The sequence below is a fragment of the Colossoma macropomum genome, unplaced genomic scaffold, assembly GCF_904425465.1.
Source record: "Colossoma macropomum unplaced genomic scaffold, Colossoma_macropomum, whole genome shotgun sequence".
Lineage (NCBI taxonomy): Eukaryota > Metazoa > Chordata > Actinopteri > Characiformes > Serrasalmidae > Colossoma > Colossoma macropomum.
In genome coordinates this window covers 34,717,964-34,742,968 of record NW_023494799.1, presented here as the reverse complement: position 1 = coordinate 34,742,968, position 25,005 = coordinate 34,717,964, and the positions used below count along the sequence as shown (strand labels likewise).

The window sequence follows — 25,005 nt, the reverse complement described above, 5'->3', positions numbered from 1 at the left end:
AAGTCAGAGACGATGGCTCATCTGCTGCTGCACAGTTTGTGTTGGTCATCCTCTAGTCCTTCATCAGTGCTCACAGGATATTTTTGGTTGATGGACTATTCTCAGTCCAGCAGTGACACTGAGGTGTTTAAAAACTCCAGCAGCACTGCTGTGTCTGATCCACTCGCACCAGCACAACACACTGCTCTGTGAGGGTCCATGGGGGTCCTGACCACTGAAGAACAGGGTAAAAGGGGGTAACAAAGTATGCAGAGAAATAGATGGACTACAGTCTGTAACTGTAGAAACTACAAAGTGCACCTATATATCAAGTGGAGCTGATAAAATGGACATTGAGTGTAGAAACAAGGAGATGGTCATAAAGGTATGCCTGACCGGTGTATATCGACTAAAATTACAGCATTCAGCATACAGCATTTCTGTCATTTCAAGTAAAAGTAATCACACACTCGCCATCAAGCAGTAGGCTCCTTTCACAGCACTCTCAAAAACCTGCCATCTCATTTTTGGACTACTTTCTTCGCTTTTCCCTTCTACACATCAAACCCAAAGGCCCGAGGTTTAAGAAAAGGAACCCAGTGTTCACCTCATAAAGCCTCAACTCTTCACGCAAGCAGGACAGCACTGTTCCTGGCGTATTCCCATTTCAGTGTTCTCAATAACATTAGAAAACACCTCTGGGAACTCTGAGCCTCCATGGCACATTTAAGGTGTCTTTCAGTCTTTCAGAAGGACATTCCTGCCGATCCACTGACGTACTCACGGAAGTCCGCAGCCACGTTCAGTAAGGAACAGACCTACGGAATTGAGAAATGTTATTTTTCTTAGGCTCCATAATGACAAGTATGTTAAAGTTTTAGAGGACACGAACACTAATCATCAATCAACACAGGGAAGAACAGTCACATTCTGAGAGGAGATTCTATTTCAAGATGATAAAGTTAAAAAGTGCTGCACCTGGATAAACTTTCAGAAAAATGCTTTCATCATCATTAAACACACATCATGTAAACTACTCTTATTCCACACACTGTAAAAATAAGGACAGACGTCGTCTTGCTATACCTGTCTAAACTTGGCCCTCACTCTTTCCATGTCTTCCTGGAGGTTCTCATACTGTGGATCTTCATAGGGAAACATCTGGATCAGTCCAGCCAAAGACTCAACAGCTTTCAACCTTTTCCTGGGAGAACGATAATGTTCAAGTTGAACTTGAATGGAACGCTGTAATGTCGCCACACAAGACATTTCCTGGATGATTTCCAAACGGCCTACCTTGCTTTCACGTCCTCGCTGTTTTGGAGAAGACATTTCCATGTGACTGCAAAACCATGATAAAAGGAAACCTGAAACAATGGATAAAACCTTCGGAAACACTTTCACTCATTAGGGTCACAGGAAAAAAATGAATCTCTTCCTTTGGTCTATATTTTCTCTTGTTGATTAAATAATAATTGATTAAACCACATGGCTAAAACCTAGTATTACTGACTTTCAGGAAAACAAAAGAAAAAACTTGTTTGTCAATAAAAGTATTAGCACTATATGCAACCAAGAATCGAAATTTAATAGAAGCTGTTAAAAGTTTAAGTCATTTTTAATAGCAATAAAATGTGCTGGTGGTTATACATTTTGGGGATTTTTGTCTCCACTGATGGCTCTTTATACACCCTGTGTTTTAGACAGTCCTGATGGGCATTATGTATTATTATTTTTTTTTTCCAAGCTCGCTGGTAAAACTATGGTACTCGGTACTCTAGACAGCCTATTAAGTACAAAAGGACAGAACTGCAACCCTTCAAGGCTCAAACCAATAAAATATTAAAACAACTGTACAAACATTAAATAAAGCATAAGATCACAAACTGACGACATAGTAGAACTTACTCTGGCTGCATCTAAAACTATTTTACTACTTTTGACAATGTTTAGTATGGTAGTATGCAGTTTTGGAGTAAATCCTACTACGCTGCCTTTGGTGAAACTGAAACTTGTTTGTCTAAAATGCAGTAGCGGTATTTCAAAGTTTCCACGATAACAGCATTGAGTGGTGAATACTGTGGTATTGAATGTCGCCATGTGTCTCCTTCAGACTAACCAGAACAAGTTCTGAGGCGTCTTTCTTTATCATATTATATTTAGCTGTTAGACATGAATGCGTTAATAATAAAGCACCCATGTGAGGCTGTAATGTTGTACTGTTGTGGACCTCAGCAGAGAGTTTGGCCCCATGTAGTCTCCCGTGGTTTCTGCCCTCAATCGTTCCTTGCCGTGTTCCCTCCTCAAAACCTTCACGGTAGCCTTCAACATGAAACCTACGACCACAACAAACGCAGAACAGCTTGGTGTCAACATTTCAGTGAGTGATTTTTGGTTCGTATTCCCTCAGCTGAATTATATGGAAGCCTGTTCCTGACACTTAAAATAAAAAAATTCGAATGATTTTTTTCCATTATACAGTAAAATACTAGGCCATTATTTTTAGATACTAACACATTAGTCTGAGATACTCTCTCATTAATTTGAGATGCTATGTCATTATTTTGAGATGGTTTCTCATTATTTTTATGCATATTTTTTATTTATTTATATTTTTATCCCAAAAGCATCTCAAAATAATGAGAACGATTCTCAAAATAAAAAATAATTAATTTGAGATACTATCCCATTAATTTAAGATACTACCTATCAAATATATTAGACAGTATCCCAAATTAAATGAGGCAGCACCTCAAAATAATTGCTTAGTGTCTCAAAATAATATCATCTGAAAATAATGATTTAGTATCTCAAAATAATAACATAGTCTCAAAATAATGACAGCATCTCATAATAATGATTTAGTATTTTAAAATAATAATATAGTCTCAAAATAATGACTTAGCATCTCAAAATAATGATTTAGTATCTCAAAATAATAATATAGTCTCAAAATAATGACTTAGCATCTCAAATTAATGATTTAGTATGTCAAAATAATAATATCGTCTCAAAATAATGACTTAGCATCTCAAATGAATGATTTAGTATCTCAAAATGACTTAGCATCTCAAAATAATGATTTAGTATCTCAAAATAATAAAATAGTCTCAAAATAATGACTTAGCATCTCAAATGAATGATTTAGTATCTCAAAATACTAATATAGGCTCAAATGAATGACTTAGCATCTCAAATGAATGATTTAGTATCTCAAAATAATGATTTAGTATCTCAAAATAATAATATAGTCTCAAATGAATGACTTAGCATCTCAAATGAATGATTTAGTATCTCAAAATAATAATATAGTCTCAAATGAATGACTTAGTATCGCATAATAATGGCAGAGCAATTCACTCAGCTAACTAATAATGAAAAAAATAATAATTAGGTCCTGGATTTTTTCATTAAGTGGTGTTAATGTACTTCCACAGAATTGTCTGACGGCCGTTTAAACAGAGAATTAAACGAATTAAACAGACCTTACGAGTTTTTTACACAAGCTAATTTTACACCACAGCGAGCTCAACAAACAACTCAACGGCTGACACACTGTAGACTCTGTGGCGTTTCACTGTGTCGCCTTGTTTTACAGATCAGCTAAACTTCATTGCAGCTTATGAAATCATGAAAACTACAGTTTCTCCTGCTCTCATCCTCACTGTTAAAATATGAGGTGGTAACGTTAAAATACTGCTGCTAGATTTGCTTTACCTGTCATCCGCCATCAGAATGGAGTCGAACAGATCGTCTGAGGGCGGCCGAAGCGCCATTCTGCGTTTAACGCTTATTTAAAGACTGTAAAAACAAAAAAAAACGACGTTTCTCTTCGCCTTTTACCGTCCAGGCTCAACTAGCTAGCGAGGTCCAGGAGACGGTCTTCTTCAACACGACCCCCGCCCTCACAGTCACTGATGACCGCCCCCGTGTGGAGCGGAGCTGAACATGCCAAAAAAGTACAAGCTCTTAAATGAGTGATTGAGCCACTGGGACCCCTTAACTATTAAACATACTTTTTAACGCCTTAAAATCCCAGGCTTGTTACATACTAAGGCTTATTACTCAGTGATTACAGTGACCTCTGTGAAAACTGGTTGAGCTGTTCTTAGATTATACAAGTGTCTAATTAAACCCCTAAAAATGTGTTCAAACCCATCTCAGAAACAATATCTGGGTTTCTTTGCAGATTTTTTTACAGGGTTTACAGTAAAAGAGTATTTTGAAGCATAGAGTTTATCACTGGAACTGGAATATTCCGGATATTTCATGGGGTGAACGTGTTCAGGTGCCACGGTTGAGTGACTTTTGAATGTTGAGGGAACTAAAACGAACATTTTTCCAAAACATCTAATGAATGACTCATGAAAGTGGATATTTCCAGCATGTTAAATTCATACATTAATAAAAAAATGTGTATATCATGAGTATTTTCAGTATATATATATATATATTTCAAGGTAAAGTATGGGACCAGCCAGAAACCAATGATGCTGTTCCCTAAGTGCAGTAGATATTTTTATTCATATTTTATAAAAAAAAAGTTATTTATCTGAAACATGCACATACACTGTAAACTTAAATTAACTGACTTTACTTAAAAAATCATGCCTTAAAAATTACCTTATTTAACAGGTTCAAGAATTTTAGTTTAAAACATTCCAAAATTAACTTAAATTTCAACACAATGTGAAGGAATAACAGTTCGACATTATGTCAAAGATGGCTCTGTATCATGTTGTCTACTAAAGTTAGCTTGCTAACCAGCTTGCCCCGGCCTGTTCTGTCTCCTATTACCCCTTTGTACCTCAAGAGGTGATAATGAGTCATTGTAGCATCAGTGAAACGCAACAATGGCTGGAGTTCTTGGCAAGCCACCATTATCACCACCGCTGCCCGCTCTGAGTGAGAAACCATTTTCGGCAGCAAAGAAAAAGAAGTGACATAAATAGAAGCAAAACAAGAGTTAACATTGGCAACACTTTCCACCCCTGGAGGCAGCTCTTGGTGAGTACAGGGATGAAGTTTGATGCTGAAATTGCTACGTTTCTTCTAGACTGGTAAGTAAACAGCTGTTAATGCTAACATTGGCTATTTGGCGATGGTGATTTGGCGAAGAGCGAAGAGGGAAGAGGTGGCAGAGAACTTACCACTCTGTGATGTCTTTTGGGTTTCTCAGACGTTAGCGGGCGCTCCAGAGCGAGTCCAAAATGAATGGGTTAATATGGAGCATTTGAGAAAAATCATAGTTTATAAATGCTTGAACATTTTTTATGTAAAAGAATACATGCATATCCTGAACACAGAAGAGCATAAAACATTTTAACACCACTCTTATATTTTTAAATGCATTTGAACTCCTTTGAGTTTGAGCATCCATGACATCAGTGAGCACAAACAGCCAATGAGCTACTTCACTCGCCAACCAATCATCACTCAATTGTCACTCAATCAAACAATTGTTGACACCACCGGTTTTCATTCAGCCTGGGTTGTTCTGCTTCGGCTCCAGCGGGTTCATTCTCTCTCTCTCTCCCTCTCTTTTTTGGCTCTCTCTTCAACAAGCCGCTGCAACTCATTTGTGTATTCTGGTTCAAATTGATTTGGCTCGATGATATTTTGGAAACAGACCTCCTTGAAGTCGTCTGCATACTCTGCCATCCTCCAAAATAGGTAAGAAAACTGTAAAAATAAACTGTAAACAAAAGCTGCTGCTGGCGTTAGCCGTGTTGAACAGCTGCAGCTACAGGCCAGTAACAACAAAAGCGCGTTAGCTTGCGCATTGATCTCAATTGAGAATACAGTTTTGAGAGGAAACACAGAAGTAATCCTGGAGTAAAACTTTATACTAAAAATACCTTTTAGGCCAAAACTTTATAACAAAACTATCAAAACACAATGTCTCAGGTATCAAGCAATGCATTTATAAACGTTTTGTGTAATAACTTAATGGGAGGTAGCTTTATACCAGGGTCATTCAACAGAAACATCCATTTTTGTGTCCCTAGTGTTTACAGATATATTACGCTTTAGAAACATGTTAGGGTTACAATTTATTTATATTTTAAAATAAAACACCTTGAGCCTCAATTTAGAAATATTGTTTTTTTTAAATCAATTATCTGGAATTCCAAGCACCACAGAAGTACTTGTCCCCACAGTCATGTTTAAAGACTGAGGCCATATTTTGAGGTAAATGCATTTTTCTGCAATTTTAACTTCAATAATCTATACATGACTATGGAATATATAAATTAAATGACATAAAGAAAACAAATGCCAAATAAATATTATAAAAGATATAATGAAAGTTCCCCAGGAGTCGTGTCACTGCTGTTACTGCGTGACAAAATCTCTTATTTTGAAATAAAAATCACGCTGATGACATCACTTGACTTTGTTTTACCTGTTTTCTGAGGATCTATGAAGAAAAGCACATGGTGAGTCCACTGTGTCTTTCAGTTATCAGAAATTTTCTGATTTAGCTTTAATTTCATACGAAGCTTTTAGCTGAAGTCACTGGTGTGACTGACTTTATTCTTTGGTAATTGTGAAAAAATAGTACAAATGGATTAAATTACATATTTTAGTGGATATTCCATGATTGACAACATGTGGTTTGATGCTCTGTAGCAGCCATTTTGTAAAATGCATTTTTCATTAAAAATGTCTCTGGTGTTACCTTTATTATGTGTAACGGCAATGAGGATCAGTAACACCAGTGACCCCTATGGAGAGATAGAAAAGTGGACATTTCTGTAAAATGACCCACCAGACGCTTCGGGCTAGTATAGTTTCTATAATGGTGAACAATTTTGAATCATTTCACTCAATATTATAAACACCAATATTATAAACACCGTTGCACACCAGCCCACTCTGAATGATTTTGTTTACATTCAAACCATTGAATGATTAAGTAATTTTGCTAAATCGGTGGAGTTCCCCTTTAAGATGACCTTTTGTGAGCAACAGCTGTGAAGACAAGTCATGGAAATTTCTGAACTTGTCACCTTTTTCACAACTCAAGAGTCTCCATGTCTGTGTATTAATAATGTTATAATCATAATTAGAAACTCTTTCTTTCACCACTATGTGTACGTTCCATTCCTTCCAAGGCAAAGGCCGATGTAACAGTTCCATGAGGCCTTAAATTAAACATTGTTTCTTCACTGTCCAGATGGCATAACTATGAAAGTGGTGTCGTCTTAAATATCATGCAAAATGATGAGCTAAAAAATGAAATATTCCTTACTCAGTGGCTCTGAGCCTCCAGTCCTGGACCACGACATAGTGAATAATCTAATGTGCGCTCTAATGTGACTCCATTGACAATCTAAAAAGACATTTAGGTCTTAAATTATCCACAGGCAGAGGGGAACCTTTGGGTCTTCTAGTACTTCACAGTAAGCTAAATGGCTTCTGGGAGCTAAAAATGCCATCTGTCATTTTTAACACATCAACACGACATTTTCACAGAAGATGAATTGATGCTCTTTACTTTTCTTGGTTTTGACATTTATGGCCTGAACTGAGGGTCTAGCTCTAATAGTCCTGATTCACCAATGTTCCTGGCCTAAATTTAGAATGACTATATTGAGTAAAGTCTTATGTGTCTTGATATTATTTTTGCATTACTTGCAAATGGCACTAAATCAAGATGCATGTCTTTTAAAGGGACTGTCGATAGCTAGTATAAAAATATGATAATAAATATGACTTGGTCATTAAACAGATTTGAAAAATAATGCATCCTTTCAAAATAGAATGAGCCATGATGTGCTTTATATGCCATGTGTAGAAAATAAGTGCACTGTATTTTATTGTCGTTCTACATAAATTAACTCATTTTGACTGAAAGTAGTCTGTATATTCAACACAATACAACAACAAATCTATGATAAAAAATCTCAACCCATCTTCTTTAGTAAAGACCAGGAAGAGGATTCAGATTCAGGTCAGTGTTTCTTCATTGTTAACATTTGACTACATTGTGAATATTCTCATTTTTGTTTCAAGGTAATATAAATATATATAATATTGCACAAAATGAGAAGCATTTCTATTGGCTTTGTTTATGAAAACTTGAATAATATGACATGCATTGCTTTGGCAGTTAGTGACCTGATCTAAGGTGTATTTTTCTTCTGCATGTCTTAATGGGCCTAGCTATGATGTGTGCATATTCTCAGAGTGTCACTCAGGGCTGTAAGTTTTATTTAATTGCAATAAATATAAAATTTGATAACATTTGAAATGTTTATCAGATTTTATTAGCCACTCAGATATTACACCAAACACTTTTAATGTTGACTTTACGTTAAACTACTACTAATCATGTTATTGTCTCCCGACAAATTTGTGTTCTGCCATCTAATTGGTTCACTGAATTATCAGTCCTGCAATCTGATTGGCTGGTTCAAAGTTATGTTCTACATCTGACTGGATAGCTAATTTTTTAGTCTTACTGCATTTGCCTAGTTGAGCTTTCCTTCAGATGCTGCTCTTGGAGGCAATTTAGCATCATCAATCCACATGTTACCCATGTTTTTGGATCATGGGAGGAAACTAGTGAACATGGAAATGCCATTCAATGGAGATTTGAACTCTTCATATAATGTAGCTTGCAGAGCAGCACTGATGAATTATACTGGGTAAATTATTAGTGTGGTCAGAACTCTGTAAATAATAACAAAATAATTGTTATTAATTGCGTTAACACATTTTTAAATACAATATCACTCTGAAAAAAAATGAGTGATTTAATCCTGTTTTCCAATAGGTTATGTAATTGCATGTTTTTTTTTTAGCAATCATTTTCTCTGCTGAACGTCGTTGAAATGTTACATTTATCCACAATGAGCACAACTCGGCACAAAAATACTGTAATACACCAATGCAAAGATTTGTTTAGATGCTTTTACTTTGTTTTCCTACAAAGTCACTAAAGGTTGTGACTTAGAGTGATTGGTTTGGCCCTGATGGTGGATTTTCACCATAAAAGTGTTCACACAAAGTACCTTTTCTGTGGTGCTTCATTGATGATATCTGACTGTCTCACTTTGTTAAACTGTGGTGGCCTAAAAGTTGGCCATGCTTTTCGGGGGGTGGCACTTTGAGTCCAAATTGAGCTGCAGTGCTTCCACTGATCCAGAGGTGGCGTCATACCTAATCCAGGACCTCCTACCTTGTTTCTGATCAGAACTGGTATAGAAAGATTTAGCTATATACAGTGCCTCCAAGTAGTATTCAACCCCCTGCAGATTTTGCAGGTTTACACATTTGGAGTTAACTTAGCATTGTGAAATTTGGACTGTAGATGGGCCTGGACATGTGAAATGCACTGCAGCAAAAAGAAGGTTCAAGGTTCTCTGGTCTGATGAGACCAAAATCGAGGTCTTTGGTGCCAACCACACCCAGGGCATTTGGCGAGAGGATGGCACTGCATACGACCCCAAGAATACCATCCCTACACTCAAGCATGGCGGTGGCAGCATCACGCCGTGGGGCTGCTTCAGGACCTTCAGCTCCATCAAGGATCTTAAGATGGGTCGTCATTTCATCTTTCAAAAGGACATCGACCCCAAGCACACAGTGTTGCAGTGGCCTAGTCAGTCTCCTAACCTTAACCCAACTGAAAACTTGCGGAAGGAGCTCAAGATCAAAGTCCACAAGAGATGCCCAAAGAACCTAGACAACTTGGAGAAGATCTGCATGGAGGAGTGGGCCAAGATTATTCCAGAGACCTGTGCCGGCCTGATCAGGTCTTATAAAAAATGATTAATAGCTGTTATTGCAAACAAGGGTTATTCCACAAAATATTAAACCTAGGGGTTGAATAATAATTGATCCTAATGTTTTATGTTTAAAATGTATCATAATTTGATTGAGCAATATATTTTTTGTTTAATATTTAGGCATCTGTTAATAAATGCTACTCCTGTTCAAAGTTTGAAGGCTCTAACTTATTTGCAACTTGTTGAATTTGCAAAATCTGCAGGGGGTTGAAGATTACTTGGAGGCACTGTATGTAGCGATAAACTCAGGGTCCTATCAGAGTAGTATGAAGAGTATTTATAATTACAGTAATAAGAATCCTATCATTGTCTTGGTAATGAATAGGAATATTTGTTATATCTCAAGAAAGTTTTAAGGTTTTGTGTCATTTTGAAGTTGATATATTGGACATATATTGGATGAACGCACTAATGCTAGTGAGTAAAGTGGCATTCACTGAAAGCAATCCTTCTTTGAGTTTCATATACATATGCAATATATTGATTCACATCATTCAGACACTCAGCATCACAGCAGTAGAAAGTTATAATGACCAGCAGATTTATTGGGAAAAATCATTCATGTATATTCATTGCATACCCATTGAAATTATAATCAGTGTTGTGTTTCGTGTTTACAGTAGTGTATTGCTGCTCTGGCACAAAAATGTTTTGAAATCACACAAGATCATTTTGAGGTATTGCAGTATGGTTGTCGAAAAAAGTACAAAGGTTATGTAGTAAATCACATATTTTTGAGAGTGATTTTTGCAAAAAATCTACAACTGGAACTGACTGCTTGCAAACGAATGATTGACAAGTCTCTTAGCCAACCAGTGCTAAGTGCTACATCCTCTTGTTTTTTTTAATTAAATGTTTGAACAAAGTAATAATAACATTGCGTAATGCCTCAAGAACTAGTCAGACACTTGTGGATAGAAATGAAAGTGTGACCTTTAACCTTTAATAACAGTAAATTTGGCCAAAGATGTAATCCAAAAACAGGCCAAGGTCAAAACCGAGTTAGACAGTCCACAACACATGGGGAAAGGCAAAAGAGTAGTCAAACAAATCAGGGTCAGAAGTCAAAACAGTGTGTCGTAAATCAGCAAACAGCACCAAAAAGGAAATCCAAAGACAAAGTCGAAAATAACAATGCAGGTACAAAGATGAGAAAACAGACAGGTAAACAACACTTAGCGTGCTCGGTACACAGAGGTAATACTTTACAAACACCAAGTATGACAAACGGGTATTTATACAGAGACATGCAATGGGGAACAGGTGTAAACAGTTCGTGACTTGGAGCAAGGAAGTAGATTATGATTGGTGGAGGCAGCATGTGTAGGCGTTATGTGATCTCCCATGGGATCCTGGAAGATGTAGTTCATGGACTCAGCAAAACTGGCTGGTGAGATGGAGTGAGGAGTACAACATGGCACGTCAACAGGAAGTGTGACAGTACCCCCCAATCACTCTGAGGTGGCCAAGGGATGCTGTGGTGCTGGACTGATGAATCCCCTCTCAGGCAACCTTGAGGATGACCACTGGAATGACCCCTAGGGCACTGACTGAGCTGGTCTCTGGGCAACCTCTGGAATGCAGAGCGAGCCTGTCCAGATGCCGCTGGTGGAAGTCAGCCACCAACACTGAATCCAAGACTTCCTTAGCGGGGACCCAAAACACCTCTCCTCAGGGCCATAACCCTCCCAGTCAACCAGGTCCTGGAGGACACTGCCTCTCCTAAGTCCAGCAGCTGATGGACAACACAGACCAGGAGCCCCTCGATGACAACCAGAGGGTGCGGCATCTTGTCAAATGTGACCTTACCCATCGGACCTGGAACAATTGGTTTGAGAAGGGATACATGGAATGAACGTAAGACATGATATTGACTAGGCAAACCAAGCTGGTAAGTAGCATCATTAATTCTCTTGAGCTTAAAAGGACCTTTGTATTTGGGCAAAAGTCCCTGGTTGACAGCCAAACCCGGTCTCTAGGATAGTAAAAGGGGGTCTCTCCTCGACGCCGGCGCAGGATTTGGTGGATACATTAATGAGTGTTCACACCACCTCACTCCGCTTCATCCAGTCAACCACGGCCGGAACATCTGAAGAAGTAGCGATCCAGGGCATGAGAGCAGGTTGGTAGTCTAGGATACACTGGAATGGGGTCAAACCAGTGGTACAACTGATTTATCCATTTGCCATTTCTACCCATGGCAAAAACCGAGCCCAGTCAGTCTGACCATCATGATAGTATAGCCGGAAAAAGTTTCCCAATTCCAAATGAGCTTGTTTGCACTTGCCATTGGACTGAGGATGATATCCTGACATTAAGCTGACTGATACCCCCAGACATTCAAAAAAGGCTGACCACACTTGTGAAACGAATTGAGGGCCACAGTCTGAAACTATATCCTTAGGAATGCCAAGTCTGACAATACAGACAGCACAAAGCCACAACAGCCAGGTGTGACCAGGGACACTAACAGGGACACTCTCTAAGTCTCTAAGTCTCTAACTGGTGGCCTATCTCCAGGTGAATCTCCCATCAAACAGCAGAAACTACAACTTGTAGTGGGCCAGTCCTCCTCACTATACATGCAAGATAAGGCATGGTGGTACGATATATTAAATTGGAACTTGGAGAAAAATAGAGACCAAATTTAGTCTTTTGGCAGATCGTACTTAAGGTTTTTTTATGATCAGGAGTAGGAAGGGAAGGTTGGCACCCTACAACACAATTTCACCATTCTTTTAAAGCCAGTTTAATGGCTGAAAGCTCATGATCTCCTATCCCATAGTTCTGTTCCGCAGGAGTTGGTGTTAGGGGTGTCCCTTCTTGTTTCAGCAAGACAGTGCCAAGCCACATTCTGTACATGTTACAACAGTGTGACTTCATAGTAACAAAGTTATTAGACTGGCCTGCCCGCAGTCCAGACCTGTCTCCCATTGCAAACATGTAGTGCATTATGAAGTGCAATTAACAACAATGGAGAACCTGGGCTGTTGGGCAGCTGAAGTGTTATATCAAGCAAGAATGTGCAAATCATTTAAACCTTTTAGTGAAAGTAATACAAAAGACATCAAATGTTGAACTTTTTTTTTGAAAAATATGTGCATTTTGAATTTGATGCCAGCAACAAGTTTAAAAAAAGTTGGGACAGGGGCATGTTTACCACTGTGTTGCATCTCCTCATCACCTCTTCTTTTAACAACACTCTGAACTGAGGAGACCAATTGCTGTAGTTTTGAAAATGATATGTTTTCCCATTCTTGCTTGATATAGGACTTCGGCTGCTGAACAGTTTGGGGTCTCATTAGTTGCATTTTTCATTTCATAACGCACTAAATGTTTTCAATGAGTGACAGGTCTGGATTGCAGACCTGTAATATGTGCAGAATGTGGTTTGGCATTGTCCTCCAAAACCTATTTATAATGGTGCATTCACAGATATGCAAGTCACCCATTCCATGTACACTAATGCACCCTACATCATTATGCTGGCTTTTGATGTGACGTCCATGATTTCCAGAAAGATTTTCAAATTTTGATTTGTCAGACCACAAGACGCTTTTCCACTTTGCCTCAGTCCATCTTAAATGAGCTTGTGCCCAGAGAAGACGGCAGTGTTTCTGGATTTTTGTATCTTCTTTGTATGGTAGAGTTTTAAATTGCATTTCTGAATGCAGCGATGAACTGTGTTCATGGAGATTTCTCCAGATTCTCTGAATTTTTTAACAATATAATGTACCACAGATTATGAAATCCCCAAGTTCTTTGCTATTTTACATTGAGAAACATTGTTCTTGAAATGTTACACTATTTGCACATGCAGTCTTTCACAGAATGGTCAACCCCTCCCCATATTTACTTCTGAAAGACTTAACTTCCCTGGGATGCACTTTTTTAGCTCTTTAGTACAGTTTTAGCTCTTTAGTACAGTTTAGTACATTTACCAGTCTATATTACCAATCAGTTTTACTGCAGTGCTGAGAATGATCCACCACCCAAATAGTACCTGCTTCATGGGTCCATGGGGGTCCTGAACACTAAAGAACAGGGTAAAAGGGGGCTAACAAAGTATGCAGAGAAACAGATGGACTATGTAACTGCAGAACTACAAAGTGCACCTATATAGTAAGTGGAGCTCATAAAATGGACAATGAGCGTAGAAACAAGGAGGTGGTCATAATGTTATGCCTGATCGGTGTATGCCTATTAACATATCAAAACAAAGAAGTGGTTTACCCGACCCATATTTAATTAGTCCTCCATTCATATTTTATTTGTATATTATTAAATGTTCTAATGGGTGTGATAATGGATCACGTCTTCATGCCAGGCTTAATGTATACCCAGTAGACAAACTACCTTTTGTGGTTTCTCAGTGTTATACTTTTGCATCCACACTCAAATTGAGCCCTACCTGCAGGATTTATTTGAATTTGTTCTAAACATCCACCTTTGTTTTCTTTCAGAACTGAAATCACAATGAAAAATATAAACACTGTAAATAATACATTTAAGGCAGCTGATTTTTAATTAAGGTGTGTCTGGCCAAGGTCTCCCAGTAGAAACCAATTCAAGAAGTAGTAAAACTGCAGTTAAACATATCATCAGTAGAGGGCGCCAAAATACCATAGAACAAATTGAAAGTGCCACTTTCAAACTGTGGCAGAAAGATGGTGGGGAAACGGAAACAAACCTGCTGTATGTAGAAGAAAGAGATGGTTAGTGACTACATTTATTTACACAGTACCATAAATAACCAAATGCTACACTTTTACTGAAATTGTGAATAGACTAATCACTTTTAAAAGTTCAATTTTAGTCAGTTAGTTCTTAATTTTTTTTTTTTCATTTTCTTTGCTAAGAGACCATATATGTCATATAGTTTAAATTATGAGAAGCATCACATGAGTTACATAAATGATCACATTCTGACAGAGCAGATTAGTTTATTTCTGCCTTAGGGTTGGGGTTAGTACTATTTCTGTGGCCTCAGAAGAGCCTCTTTCTGTACATTGAGATAGTTTTATTTAGAAATAAAATGTTAACAGAACAAAATATATATAATTTTTTTTATTATTGTTGTATAACTTTTTAAAATGTCATTTTAGAATCATGTTCAGTCCCTTTTATTTTAGTCATTAATATTGTGAAAAAATAATGAAAAATTATAAAAATAAAAACAACTTAAAATACTAAAAAGTACTTTTTGCTGTTTTCTGCTTTTGAGTTGTTGACTCTGAGGGAAGTCTGACTATAGTTTGCTTTTCAGCAATAGAAATGCATGTGAGCTCCGACCCTGATATACAAAAAATTAACTTATTGTATTTCATATTTATCTGCAAGCTAATCTACGGAGATCACTTTTAGGTTTGGTCGATGTAAACGAGCACAAACGCAGGTGGAATAGGAGTTCAATATTTATATACATGCTATTCACTTGACTTTCAGACAGGGAGTAACATTAGACTACACTGTGTGTTAATTCTAGCACAGTGGTCACCAACCCTGCTCCTGGACATCTACTTACCTAAAGAGTTTGGCTTCAGCCCTAATTGACCTCACCTGATCCATCTAATTACTGCCTTCAGAAGTGCTTGATTAGCTGGAAGAGGTGTGTTGGTGGAGGTACACTCTTAAAAAAAGATGGTTCTTCAAGCGTTCTTTAGTGCAGAAAATGGTTCTCTATAGAAACATGAACACTCAAAGAACCTTTTGCATGATTAAAGAATTCTATGTATTGTAAAAACGTTCTTCGGATTAATGGAGAATGTGCTGTAGATGGTTCTATATAAAACCTTTTGGAAAAGGGTTTGTTCTAGCACCAAAAAGGGGTCTTCTATTGTTACAAGCTTGTATCATAATAATAGCAGAACCCTTTTTGGTGCTATACAGAACCTTTGAGTGTTTATGGTTCTTTGAGTGTTCATGGTTTTATATAGAAGCATTTTCTTTACTAAAGAACCCTTGATGAACCATCCTTTTAAGAGTGAGATCTCCAGGGGGAGGGTTGGTGACCACTGGTCTGGCCCTTTAATTAATCTACATTTAAGATTTTTTTCTTAAAATTAAAATCAATCTTAATCTTAATTAATTAATTTTAAAAAACATATCAGCAACATAATTCTGTTACGACCAGCCAGTAGGAACACGGAAACTAGCGTCACAGAAAACTCACCGGATTTCTCCACAGCCAATAGCGAAGCCCTACCATTTGGCGCTATGGTCCGCCCGTTTGATGTTACGCCCCTCCCATTTGGAGAGACGGAGAATGTTGCTGTTTAGCATAAACCTCCCGCTCAGCCAATCACATCAGACCAAGTTGTAAGCCAATTATATCACGCCTGTATGAAGGTCTCTGATACTGTTCACGCTGCCAACAGCCGCTGAAGTTGTGACAGGATTTTGGCTTAAAACTTACTAAAATAAACATTAAGCCTTATTCTAAAATACACCGCATACAGAGTGAAACAGTAAGAGTGAGAATACCTACCTACAATATGACTTCATGATAAATTATGGTCAATATAGCTGGCTAACGAGTTTTTACTGGTTGTTTATTAGCTAGCTAGCTAGCTAACTTGAGGTTTACTTGAGGTAGAGACAAATGGATAGGCTAACAGTAACGTTATCTAGCTGACGAGCCGACTATTGTAGCGAGTAAAAGCGATAGAAATAACCTTACTGACAGCTCATTATTTCATTTGTTTTCATATTTCTCTTTATATCTGAAAATCATTAGTACATAGATTTACAGAAAGTTAATCTCAGTGTAATCGTATAATTTTGATCATAAGGCAATTTTATATCCCTCAATTTTCCAACCTGTAGATGGAGGTACAAAATGTCTTTAATAGGTGGCAGCTCCATTGAAGGCCAGTCAGGTGAGAAGATTTTTTCCAGTTCAAATAAAAATGTAAATGACTGGTCTCTCATTAAGCCTTGGGTTCATGTAAACTTGAATTTAATAAAAAAATAATGTGATACTGAACACAGGAACGATGAAAGAAAGGAGCTGAAGGAGAGTGACAGGGCTGTCTGATCAGGTACAAGTCTGTAGTCAGTATATTTATATCATTTTAATCCTTGCCTAGTACAAAGTATAAGAGGACAGTCGCATTTTGTGATCAATTTTAAACCTGTTACTCCTCTTAAAGCTCATGGTGAACACACATTTTGAGGCCATTACATCCATGCTCCCGGACCCCCTCCAGTAAAGGCATTAAACATTAAAAGATTCCGAAAATCTGGAGAAATCTCTGTACGCAAGGGACAAGGCCAAAAAACAGTATTTGCTGACCGTGATCTTTGGGCCCTCAGACAGCACTACATTAAAAACAGACATGATTCTGTAGTGGAAATCACTGCATGGGCTCAGGAACACTTCCACAAACCACTGTCTGTGAACACAGTTCATCACTGTATCCACAAATGCAAGTTAAAACTCAAAAACACAAAAAAGAAATCATATATAAACAGGATCCAGAAGCGCTGCCACCTTCTCTGGGCCCAAGCTTGTTTAAAATGGACTGAGGTATAGCGCAAAACTGTCCTGTAGTCCGATGAATCAACATTTAAATTTTTTTTTGGAAAGCCGGTATTCATGATGGTATAGGGGTGCATTAGTGCACATGGCATGGGTGACGTGCACATCTGTGAAGGCACCATTAATGCTCAACGATATATATACATGTTTTGGCAACATATGCTGCCATCCAGACAATGTCTTTTTTCAGGGAAGGCCTTGATTATTTCAGCAAGACAATGTCAATCCACATTCTGCATGTATTACAAAAGCATTGCTCCGTATTAAAAGAGTCTGGGTACTAAACTGACCTGCCTGCAGTCCAGACCTGTCACCACTGAAAACATTTGACGCATTATGAAATGAAAATTACGACAAAGGAGACACTGAACTGTTGAGCAGCTGAAATCCTATATCAACAAGAATGGGAAACATTTCACTTTCAAAACTACAGCAGTGTATCCTCTGTTCCCAAACGCTTACAGAGTGTTGTTAAAAGAAGAGGTGATGAAACACAGTGGTAAAGATCCCACCCTCCCAACTTTTTTGGAACGTGTTGTTGGCACTAAATTCAAAATGGGCATTTATTTTTCAAAAAACAATAAGATTTCTCAGTTTAACATTTGATATGTTGTCTTTGTAGTATTTATTTTTAGTATGGTTTACATGCTGGTACAAGTGGATCAGACACAGCAGTGCTGCTGGAGTTTGATCCACTCAGACCAGTGCAACACACAATAACACACCACCACCACATCAGTGTTACTGCAGTGCCACCCAAATAGTACCTGCTCTGTAAGGGACCATGGGGGTCCTGACCACTGAAGAACAGGGTAAAAGTGGGCTAACAAAGTATGCAGATAAACAGATGGACTACAGTCTGAGGTGGTCATAATGTTATGCCCGATTGGTGTGTGTGTGTGTGTACATATTATTCAGTAACATGCTAAATTGCCCCTAGGTGTGAATGTGTGAGTGTGATTGTGTATGTCTGTCTGTCTGCCCTGTGATGGACTGGCGACCTGTCCAGGGTGTATCCTGCCTTCCGCCCAATGACAGCTGGGATAGGCTCCAGCACCCCACCGTGACCCAGAAGGATAAGCGGTTTTGAGTATGTATGTATGTATGTATTATTCAGTAACACACGGTATTGTTCAGAAATCGGAGGAGATTAGCTATAAAGAGAGGGAAAAGTAAGAGAGGGAAAAATCAAAGAAAAATAATATAAATGATCTGCATGACCTGGTAGACCACCAAAACTGTCACCATCAGGCAAATGGTTCTTGGCGCTTTCATCTTTGAAAATTAAGCTCCGCTCTTGCTTCAGATCAGAGAACATCCACAGGTGTTTCTTTCCATCCTTTCACTGTGAGAAGACAATTCAGTGCTATGAGTCTGAAAGGATTTGTAGCTGTCAAGGAGAAGACAGAAAAAAAGAAGAAAATGTGCTAATCAACCACAGAAGCTGCTGGTGTTCTCAGAACAGTGGACTGAGTCCAGACCCCAACATCACTGAATATGTTTGGGATAACTTAAAACACAAGAAGAAGAAAATGTAGCCAACTTCTAACTCTGAATCTTGGAGATGTGGCAAAAGATCCCTGTAGTTTTTAAGCTGTAAGAAAGGCAAAGTGTAAATACTGAAAACAATTCTAATATATTCTAATATAAGTTGCTTGACAAGTCATTTGTGAAATTTTCTGTTTACTGTCAAATATATGTTTTCTGGCACTGAAAAATGACCAACTTCATGCTTCATAGCTGTTTTGGCTCTATTTCAGAAGGGTGGTGTTTGCATTATTTGATAGCAGTGGTGTAAAATATAAGCATGACATAAATAATGTAGGGGGTTTCATTATTAGTACTTACTTACTTACTTGCTTAATTGTGTCCTGTTCATTTGGGCTACGTTCACATTAGCAGGTTGAAGTGACACAAATCCGATTTTTTGCCCTAATGTGACTCAGATCTGATGTTTTCAGGGCTGTGTGGACACGCAAATCTGATATTTTCAAATCCGACCTGAGCCACTTATGTGGTCCTAGATCGGATACGTATCTTATTCGTGACCACGTGACCTTAATGTGACGCTCAGATCGGAATTCATGCGCTTTTTTTTCAACTGCGCTTTTTTCCACTGCATGTGATTCATTCACGTGACGTTATGCGCATGCGGGTCATTTCAGGACGCCGGTTAATTCACATTAATGACAGATTTGAATCACTTACCTAAACGAGTGTGAAGATCGGATTTCAGCAAAAAATCGGATTTGAGCAATGAGGCTTGTAATGTGAACGTAGCCTTGGTGTTATAATAATAAACCCCATAATAAACCATTATACTTATACATTATAATGGCCAATTTATCAGGATTGTGTTTATAATAACTGTACCAGGTATTGCAACTTTACCATTGTATTCTTCCAAATACTGTTAAGAAGTCATTATCAGGACTGGGTATCCAAAAAGGTTGGTCTCTTTAGCATCCTTAATCCAATAAGAATGCATGTTCCAGAATCTAGTCAGCTGACTGGCTGCCTGACTCACATTCTGTATGCATGTTATTAACATTGGTGACTTGATTGGTCTGCAATGTGTTCCTACATATAGCTACTTCCAGTACCTTTCCAGCAAATAAATAGAAATTGTAAAATTAAATTGGCAGAAAAAAAAGGTTGTTAAATATTTAAGGTGGTTCCCCGTTCAGGATGGATACTTATGTTCACTTAGAACATCAACAAAACATGTAATTTGACTGGAGATGTACAAACTTACAAACACACGACTGTAGTTAGCGATAATTGGTCATTGTTCTGTGAACGATTAAGGTCAAAAGATTAAGCCCTGACCTCTGTAGACATTGTTAAAAAAATGGAAATAAGTCTCAGAAAATGAAAATAAATGTCTATTTAATTCGGAATATTCCAACAAAAATAGTTTGCCAAATACAGCTTGAGATAAATACAGCAAGTACAAAAGCCAAGCTACAAACAGTGGTTGTTGAAAGTTCTACACAATGTAGATATGAGTGCACTCAAGTAAGCTTGTTACTATAAGACCTAGAGCTTAAGCATTACAGTCAACTTCATCATCAGAAATAAATAAATCTAAGCTGCAGTTGATACTCTAGTATATTGTATTTTGTTATTGTTTTTTTCTTTTGTGCTTCAACATTTGGAGTGATTTAACATCAGCATGTCGTTGATCCGTGTATCCCCCTGTGTGTCCATGGTCAGAACTGGCTTTTGGAAACTTGATCCTCGTCTTGCCACAGTCTTTGAGTTCTGAGAGAAAGAGAGTTCCTCTGTTCTCTCCTTTCAGGCCAGGCCAGTACCATTCAGCCTCTTGCCACTGGGTTGAACTCCCGGGTCAGATCTTTTGAAACTCTTTGAGTGAATACTCTACTCATCTTTTGTTGAAACTAGGGCTTTGAATGACAATTTGGGAGATCTTCCCAAAGGACTCCATGCTGTCTGCTCGTAAGCCTAAGTGAAGATCCTGCTCTGGGTCAGGCGGAGAGTGCCCTTCTCTTGAGTCATAGCCCTTTGGCTCCTGTGACAATGTATTGACCATAGGCAGGAACTGAGCGAGAGCACTTTGGGGCCGGTTTCTACCACCGCCCAAGCTCAGAAAAGTCCCGTGTTTTCCCGAAGTGTAGACATTGTAGCCATTTGGTAGAATATGCTCCAGAAAAGAGCAGTCTTCTTTCACATAGATGTACTATGGGAAGAAATGAAACAGGAAAGATGAGATATATGCATGCAGAGGGTTTATATACTGTGAATTGTACATCTCTCATAGGCCTATTTTATCAGTTGAGCCCTTGTTTTAGGTTCTTCGATGGCTGTTTGTCCTGCACATACAGGGGCCAAGGTTGTTATTCCTGTTTCTTTTCATTTAGCTTTTAGCTATGTAAATGTACCCAGCAGAGGACAAAGGTTGCGAATGTGATGTCACAAAGTATATTTGTTCAATTTTGTAAGATTAATTCCTTTATAAATTGGGACAGGTCAGCAAACTATTCTTTAGGAGACCACAAAATCATCATTATGGATTATACACTTTAAATTATTTGAATACTTTCGTCTTTCATTATAAAATTTCTAATATATATACAAGAAATTTACTATTAGTACTATTAAATAACAAATACAAATATATATATATATATATATATATATATATATATATATATATATATATATATATATGGGTATTTAGGACCATTTTTTCAGGACAAAACCAGTATTGTGACCCTGGCTCTCTATCAGGTTGCTTATGTTCACCCCTTCAGAGACTACTGTTCAAAATGATGGGCAAGAGTTTACTGGGTGGAATGAACCTTGGGCTGGTAAACGTTGATAAACCCAAACAACTCATACAAAATAAAGCCATGGGTAACCTTTAACACGCACAACTGAAGTGCTACTGAAATTCTACCAGTATGTGCATCAGACTGTAATACTTTTACTTTTACTCAAGTTTATTATGAGGAACGTAAGCTGCTTTTTACTCAGTTGCATATTAGTTGTTAACATTTACATGTGGTTTCTAATTACTTATGTTAACCCCTTGAAATCCCAGGCTTATTACACACTAAGGCTTATTTTTCAGTTACTACAGGGACTTCAATGCAAACTAGCTGGGCTATTCCTAGGTTATAGAAAGTTTGTAATAAAACTTTTTTGCTCGCTGGCGGGCCTGGCCATTTAAGGGGTTAATGACAGGCTTGGTCCTGATTGGTCACATTTCTGATGTTTGGAGTCATTTTTTTTAGACTGAAAGAATCCCAAAAAGTGAAGAATTGAGCCTACCAAACTTCAGCTCCAATGCTGGATGTACTAAAAAGTTGTATAGTTCTGTTAGTTACTCAGGTAACTAAGGTTAGGTACCAGATAAGGCTAGTAATTACAATGGCTCAGTTCCATGCCTCCAAGTAAAAGTTTGATGGATTTGTACTTTTCCGAGCATTTTCAAAAAACATACTTTTACTTCTACTCAAGTACATTTATGAAGAAAAGTAAGCAACTTTTTACTCAGTTAGAGTTTGGTCATTCATATTTAGTTACTAACTCCTTTTTTATATTATATCATTCCGTTATGTTGGCGGCAGGTTCAGTACTGATTTGTGATTGGTCACACCTCTGGCTTTTGAGGTTTTCATTTTATTTTATACTGAAAAAATCTCAAAAAGTGAGAAATTGTTGGGCCTACCAAACTTCAATTCCAACGCTGGTAGATTTTACATGTTTCTCAGTACATAAGTAGTTTTTTTGGCCAGCTGCTTTAGCTTTTCTACTAAAGTTCTTTTTTTCGGATAGGTAGTTTTACTTTTATTGAGTGGTTATTTCACAGAAGTAGCGATGCTTTTAATTGAGTCAGGGTTTTGTGCTACTCTATCCACCGTTGTACACTACATTTTTTAAACAGGCACCTTTGTACTCCTACTCTACCCTCCGCTGACATGCATGCAGTGTTATTGACTGTATTTGTGTACCAATAACCAAAGATTAGCCTAATAAAAGTGCTGCCAATTTTCAACTTCATCCACACATCTTGTGAGTAAGGGTGACTTTAGTTTAGTAGCCATGAGCCACTCACCGATCCATACAGCTTCCCATTCGCTTCCATGCACAGATATCGGGAGCTTGCAACACCTTTGATAACGACACAGCCAGTGTCGATGGGGCGAATTTCCATCAAACCTTGGAAAAGAGTTTAGACTGAGTTAGAATCATGCAGTTGAACTGGAAACATGTAATAACTGGTTTCATTTGCCTAATACCAGTTACTGTGTATTTGTAATGAGTATTTTCAAATACTCATACTTCAAATGCTGATACTCCAGTATATCAGTGAGAAATTGACCTTTTCCTCAGATCAGTTAAAGTATTTCAGCTGTAGTTTGGGGTCATATTTCATTTTGTTCTGTTGGTTTAAAACCTGGGCTGCTTTGCTATACACACTTAAAAAGATGGTACTTCAAAGGTTCTTTATTAACGGCAATGGTTCTGTTTAGAACCATAAGTTGTATATAGAACCATGTCAGGCTTGAATGGTTCTTTTTATGGTGAAATGGTTCTTCAGATTGATGAGGTTGCATATGGTTCTATATAGCATTAAAAATGTTCTGCAATGGTTACAAGCTTGACATCACAACAATAGCAGAACCCTTTTGGGGCTATATGGAACCATTTTCACAAAGGATCTATGTAGAACCATATACAACTAATTCTCCATCAATCTGAAGAACCATTTAAGCATGCAAATGGTTCTTTGAGTGTTCATGGTTCTATGCAGAACCATTGCCTTTATTAAAGTACCCTTGAAGAACTTTTTTAAGCTAGTACTTTAGACCAGTTACGGTGTACTTGTAATGAGTATTTTCAAATACTAATACTTGGAATGCCAGTACTCCAGTATATTCATAAGGAATTGACCTTTTCCACAGATCAGTTCCAGTATTTCAGGTGCAGTTTGGGGTTGAATTTCATCCTGTTTTGTTGGTTTAAAACCTGGCTTTAAACCTCACCCCTCTCACTTTTGAGCTTTAGCATTTTATTTTAGAGCAAAAAAGATTCAATATCAAGAGGAAAAGTGCCAGCAGACTTCAGTTCCTCTGCTGGTGATGCTAAATGCACTGCAGGACTAAGGACCTGTGGAAAGTTTGTAACCTAAAACTTTTATTCCTTTACCAGATCCTTTTACTTTAACTTGCATCATTGTTTCATGAAATTAAGAACACTTCTACCTGAATGGTTTTTACCCTACACTCCTCTCTTCTGGTGTGAAGTAGCCTGTAGCTCCTGCTCTGCGTTGCTAACAGCTGAGTTTACTCACTGTGGGAGCTCTGCAGGTGGGAGCCTCCTATCTTTCCGTCTGTGCTGATCTGCAGATGCAGTCCGTGTCTGGCTGCGTACAGATGCCGGAGTCTGACCGGTTCCCCCCAGTCTCCGGACAGAAGCGGCCCCGCACCAGAGAGAGGCATGCCGGACACCTGAGAGCCGAACAAAGCGTTATTCCCGCACGCGGCGATAAGCAACAGCAGCAGCATGTTGGTGGGTTCCCGTGGCCTCCCGGTCTGACGTGGTCAGCGTGCAGTTGGCTCCTCTGTGTCGCGCTTTTCCAAGCACGTTGCGCTGTTTTGACGCAAACCTGGGCATCTGGCCTTTTTAAATTGTCCTCTTATCAGTTCGATCGATAGACTTTTCCCCCCTTTTGGCAGTTCTGCGAACGGGATCATAACACACCCTCTGGACGTCCAACAGATGGCGGTTTGGGTTGGAGCAGACCCTAGACAAGCCCTCCCAGGCCAGGGACAGCGGTGAAACTCCACCTTTACTGGCCCTTCACTCTCCCTGTCAGTGCTGCATGGCTTATTCAGTATCTCTAAACGCGATGGCGCTGTGGTGGTGCTGTTTAGGGATACAAGGCAGCCAGTTGACCTACATGGTCCCATTTAACTGAATTTTATGTAGACATAGAGGATAAAACTGCAGTGAGTTTTTTTTTATTTGTATTTTTTTGGAGTTTTACAAAATAGTGTGATGTTTATCTATCTATCTATCTATCTATCTATCTATCTATCTATCTATGAAAGAAGTCACATTTAATGTATTTAATTTCCAGTCAAAACAGCTATTAATTACAAGTTATTCATTTTTGGGGAGACATTTCTGGGGAAATTAGCAATGAAATACAGTCTATAA

At 38.2% G+C, this 25,005-nt stretch overlaps 2 protein-coding genes across 3 annotated transcripts; both read right to left on the bottom strand.

Annotated features, from left to right (window-relative positions):
- Positions 1 to 332: 332 nt before the first annotated feature.
- On the bottom strand, positions 333 to 3,870 carry lto1 (LTO1 maturation factor of ABCE1). Of its 2 annotated transcripts, none has more exons than XM_036586553.1 (5): positions 3,697 to 3,870; positions 2,176 to 2,315; positions 1,276 to 1,321; positions 1,066 to 1,183; positions 333 to 797 (listed from the first exon to the last, which is right to left on the bottom strand). In XM_036586553.1, the coding sequence occupies exons 1-5, from the start codon at positions 3,753 to 3,755 to the stop codon at positions 726 to 728; spliced, it is 435 nt and encodes a 144-aa protein (XP_036442446.1). In that variant the 5' UTR covers positions 3,756 to 3,870; the 3' UTR covers positions 333 to 725. The 2 variants fall into 2 exon arrangements, with proteins under 2 accessions (XP_036442446.1, XP_036442447.1); XM_036586554.1 differs by having other exon boundaries at positions 1,276 to 1,346; positions 2,210 to 2,315.
- Positions 3,871 to 20,188: 16,318 nt separating this feature from the next.
- fgf19 (fibroblast growth factor 19) lies at positions 20,189 to 24,545 on the bottom strand. Its single transcript, XM_036587084.1, has 3 exons — positions 24,137 to 24,545; positions 22,898 to 23,001; positions 20,189 to 21,016 (listed from the first exon to the last, which is right to left on the bottom strand). Exons 1-3 carry the CDS (start codon positions 24,348 to 24,350, stop codon positions 20,702 to 20,704), a joined length of 633 nt encoding a protein of 210 aa, XP_036442977.1. The 5' UTR covers positions 24,351 to 24,545; the 3' UTR covers positions 20,189 to 20,701.
- Positions 24,546 to 25,005: the final 460 nt, after the last annotated feature.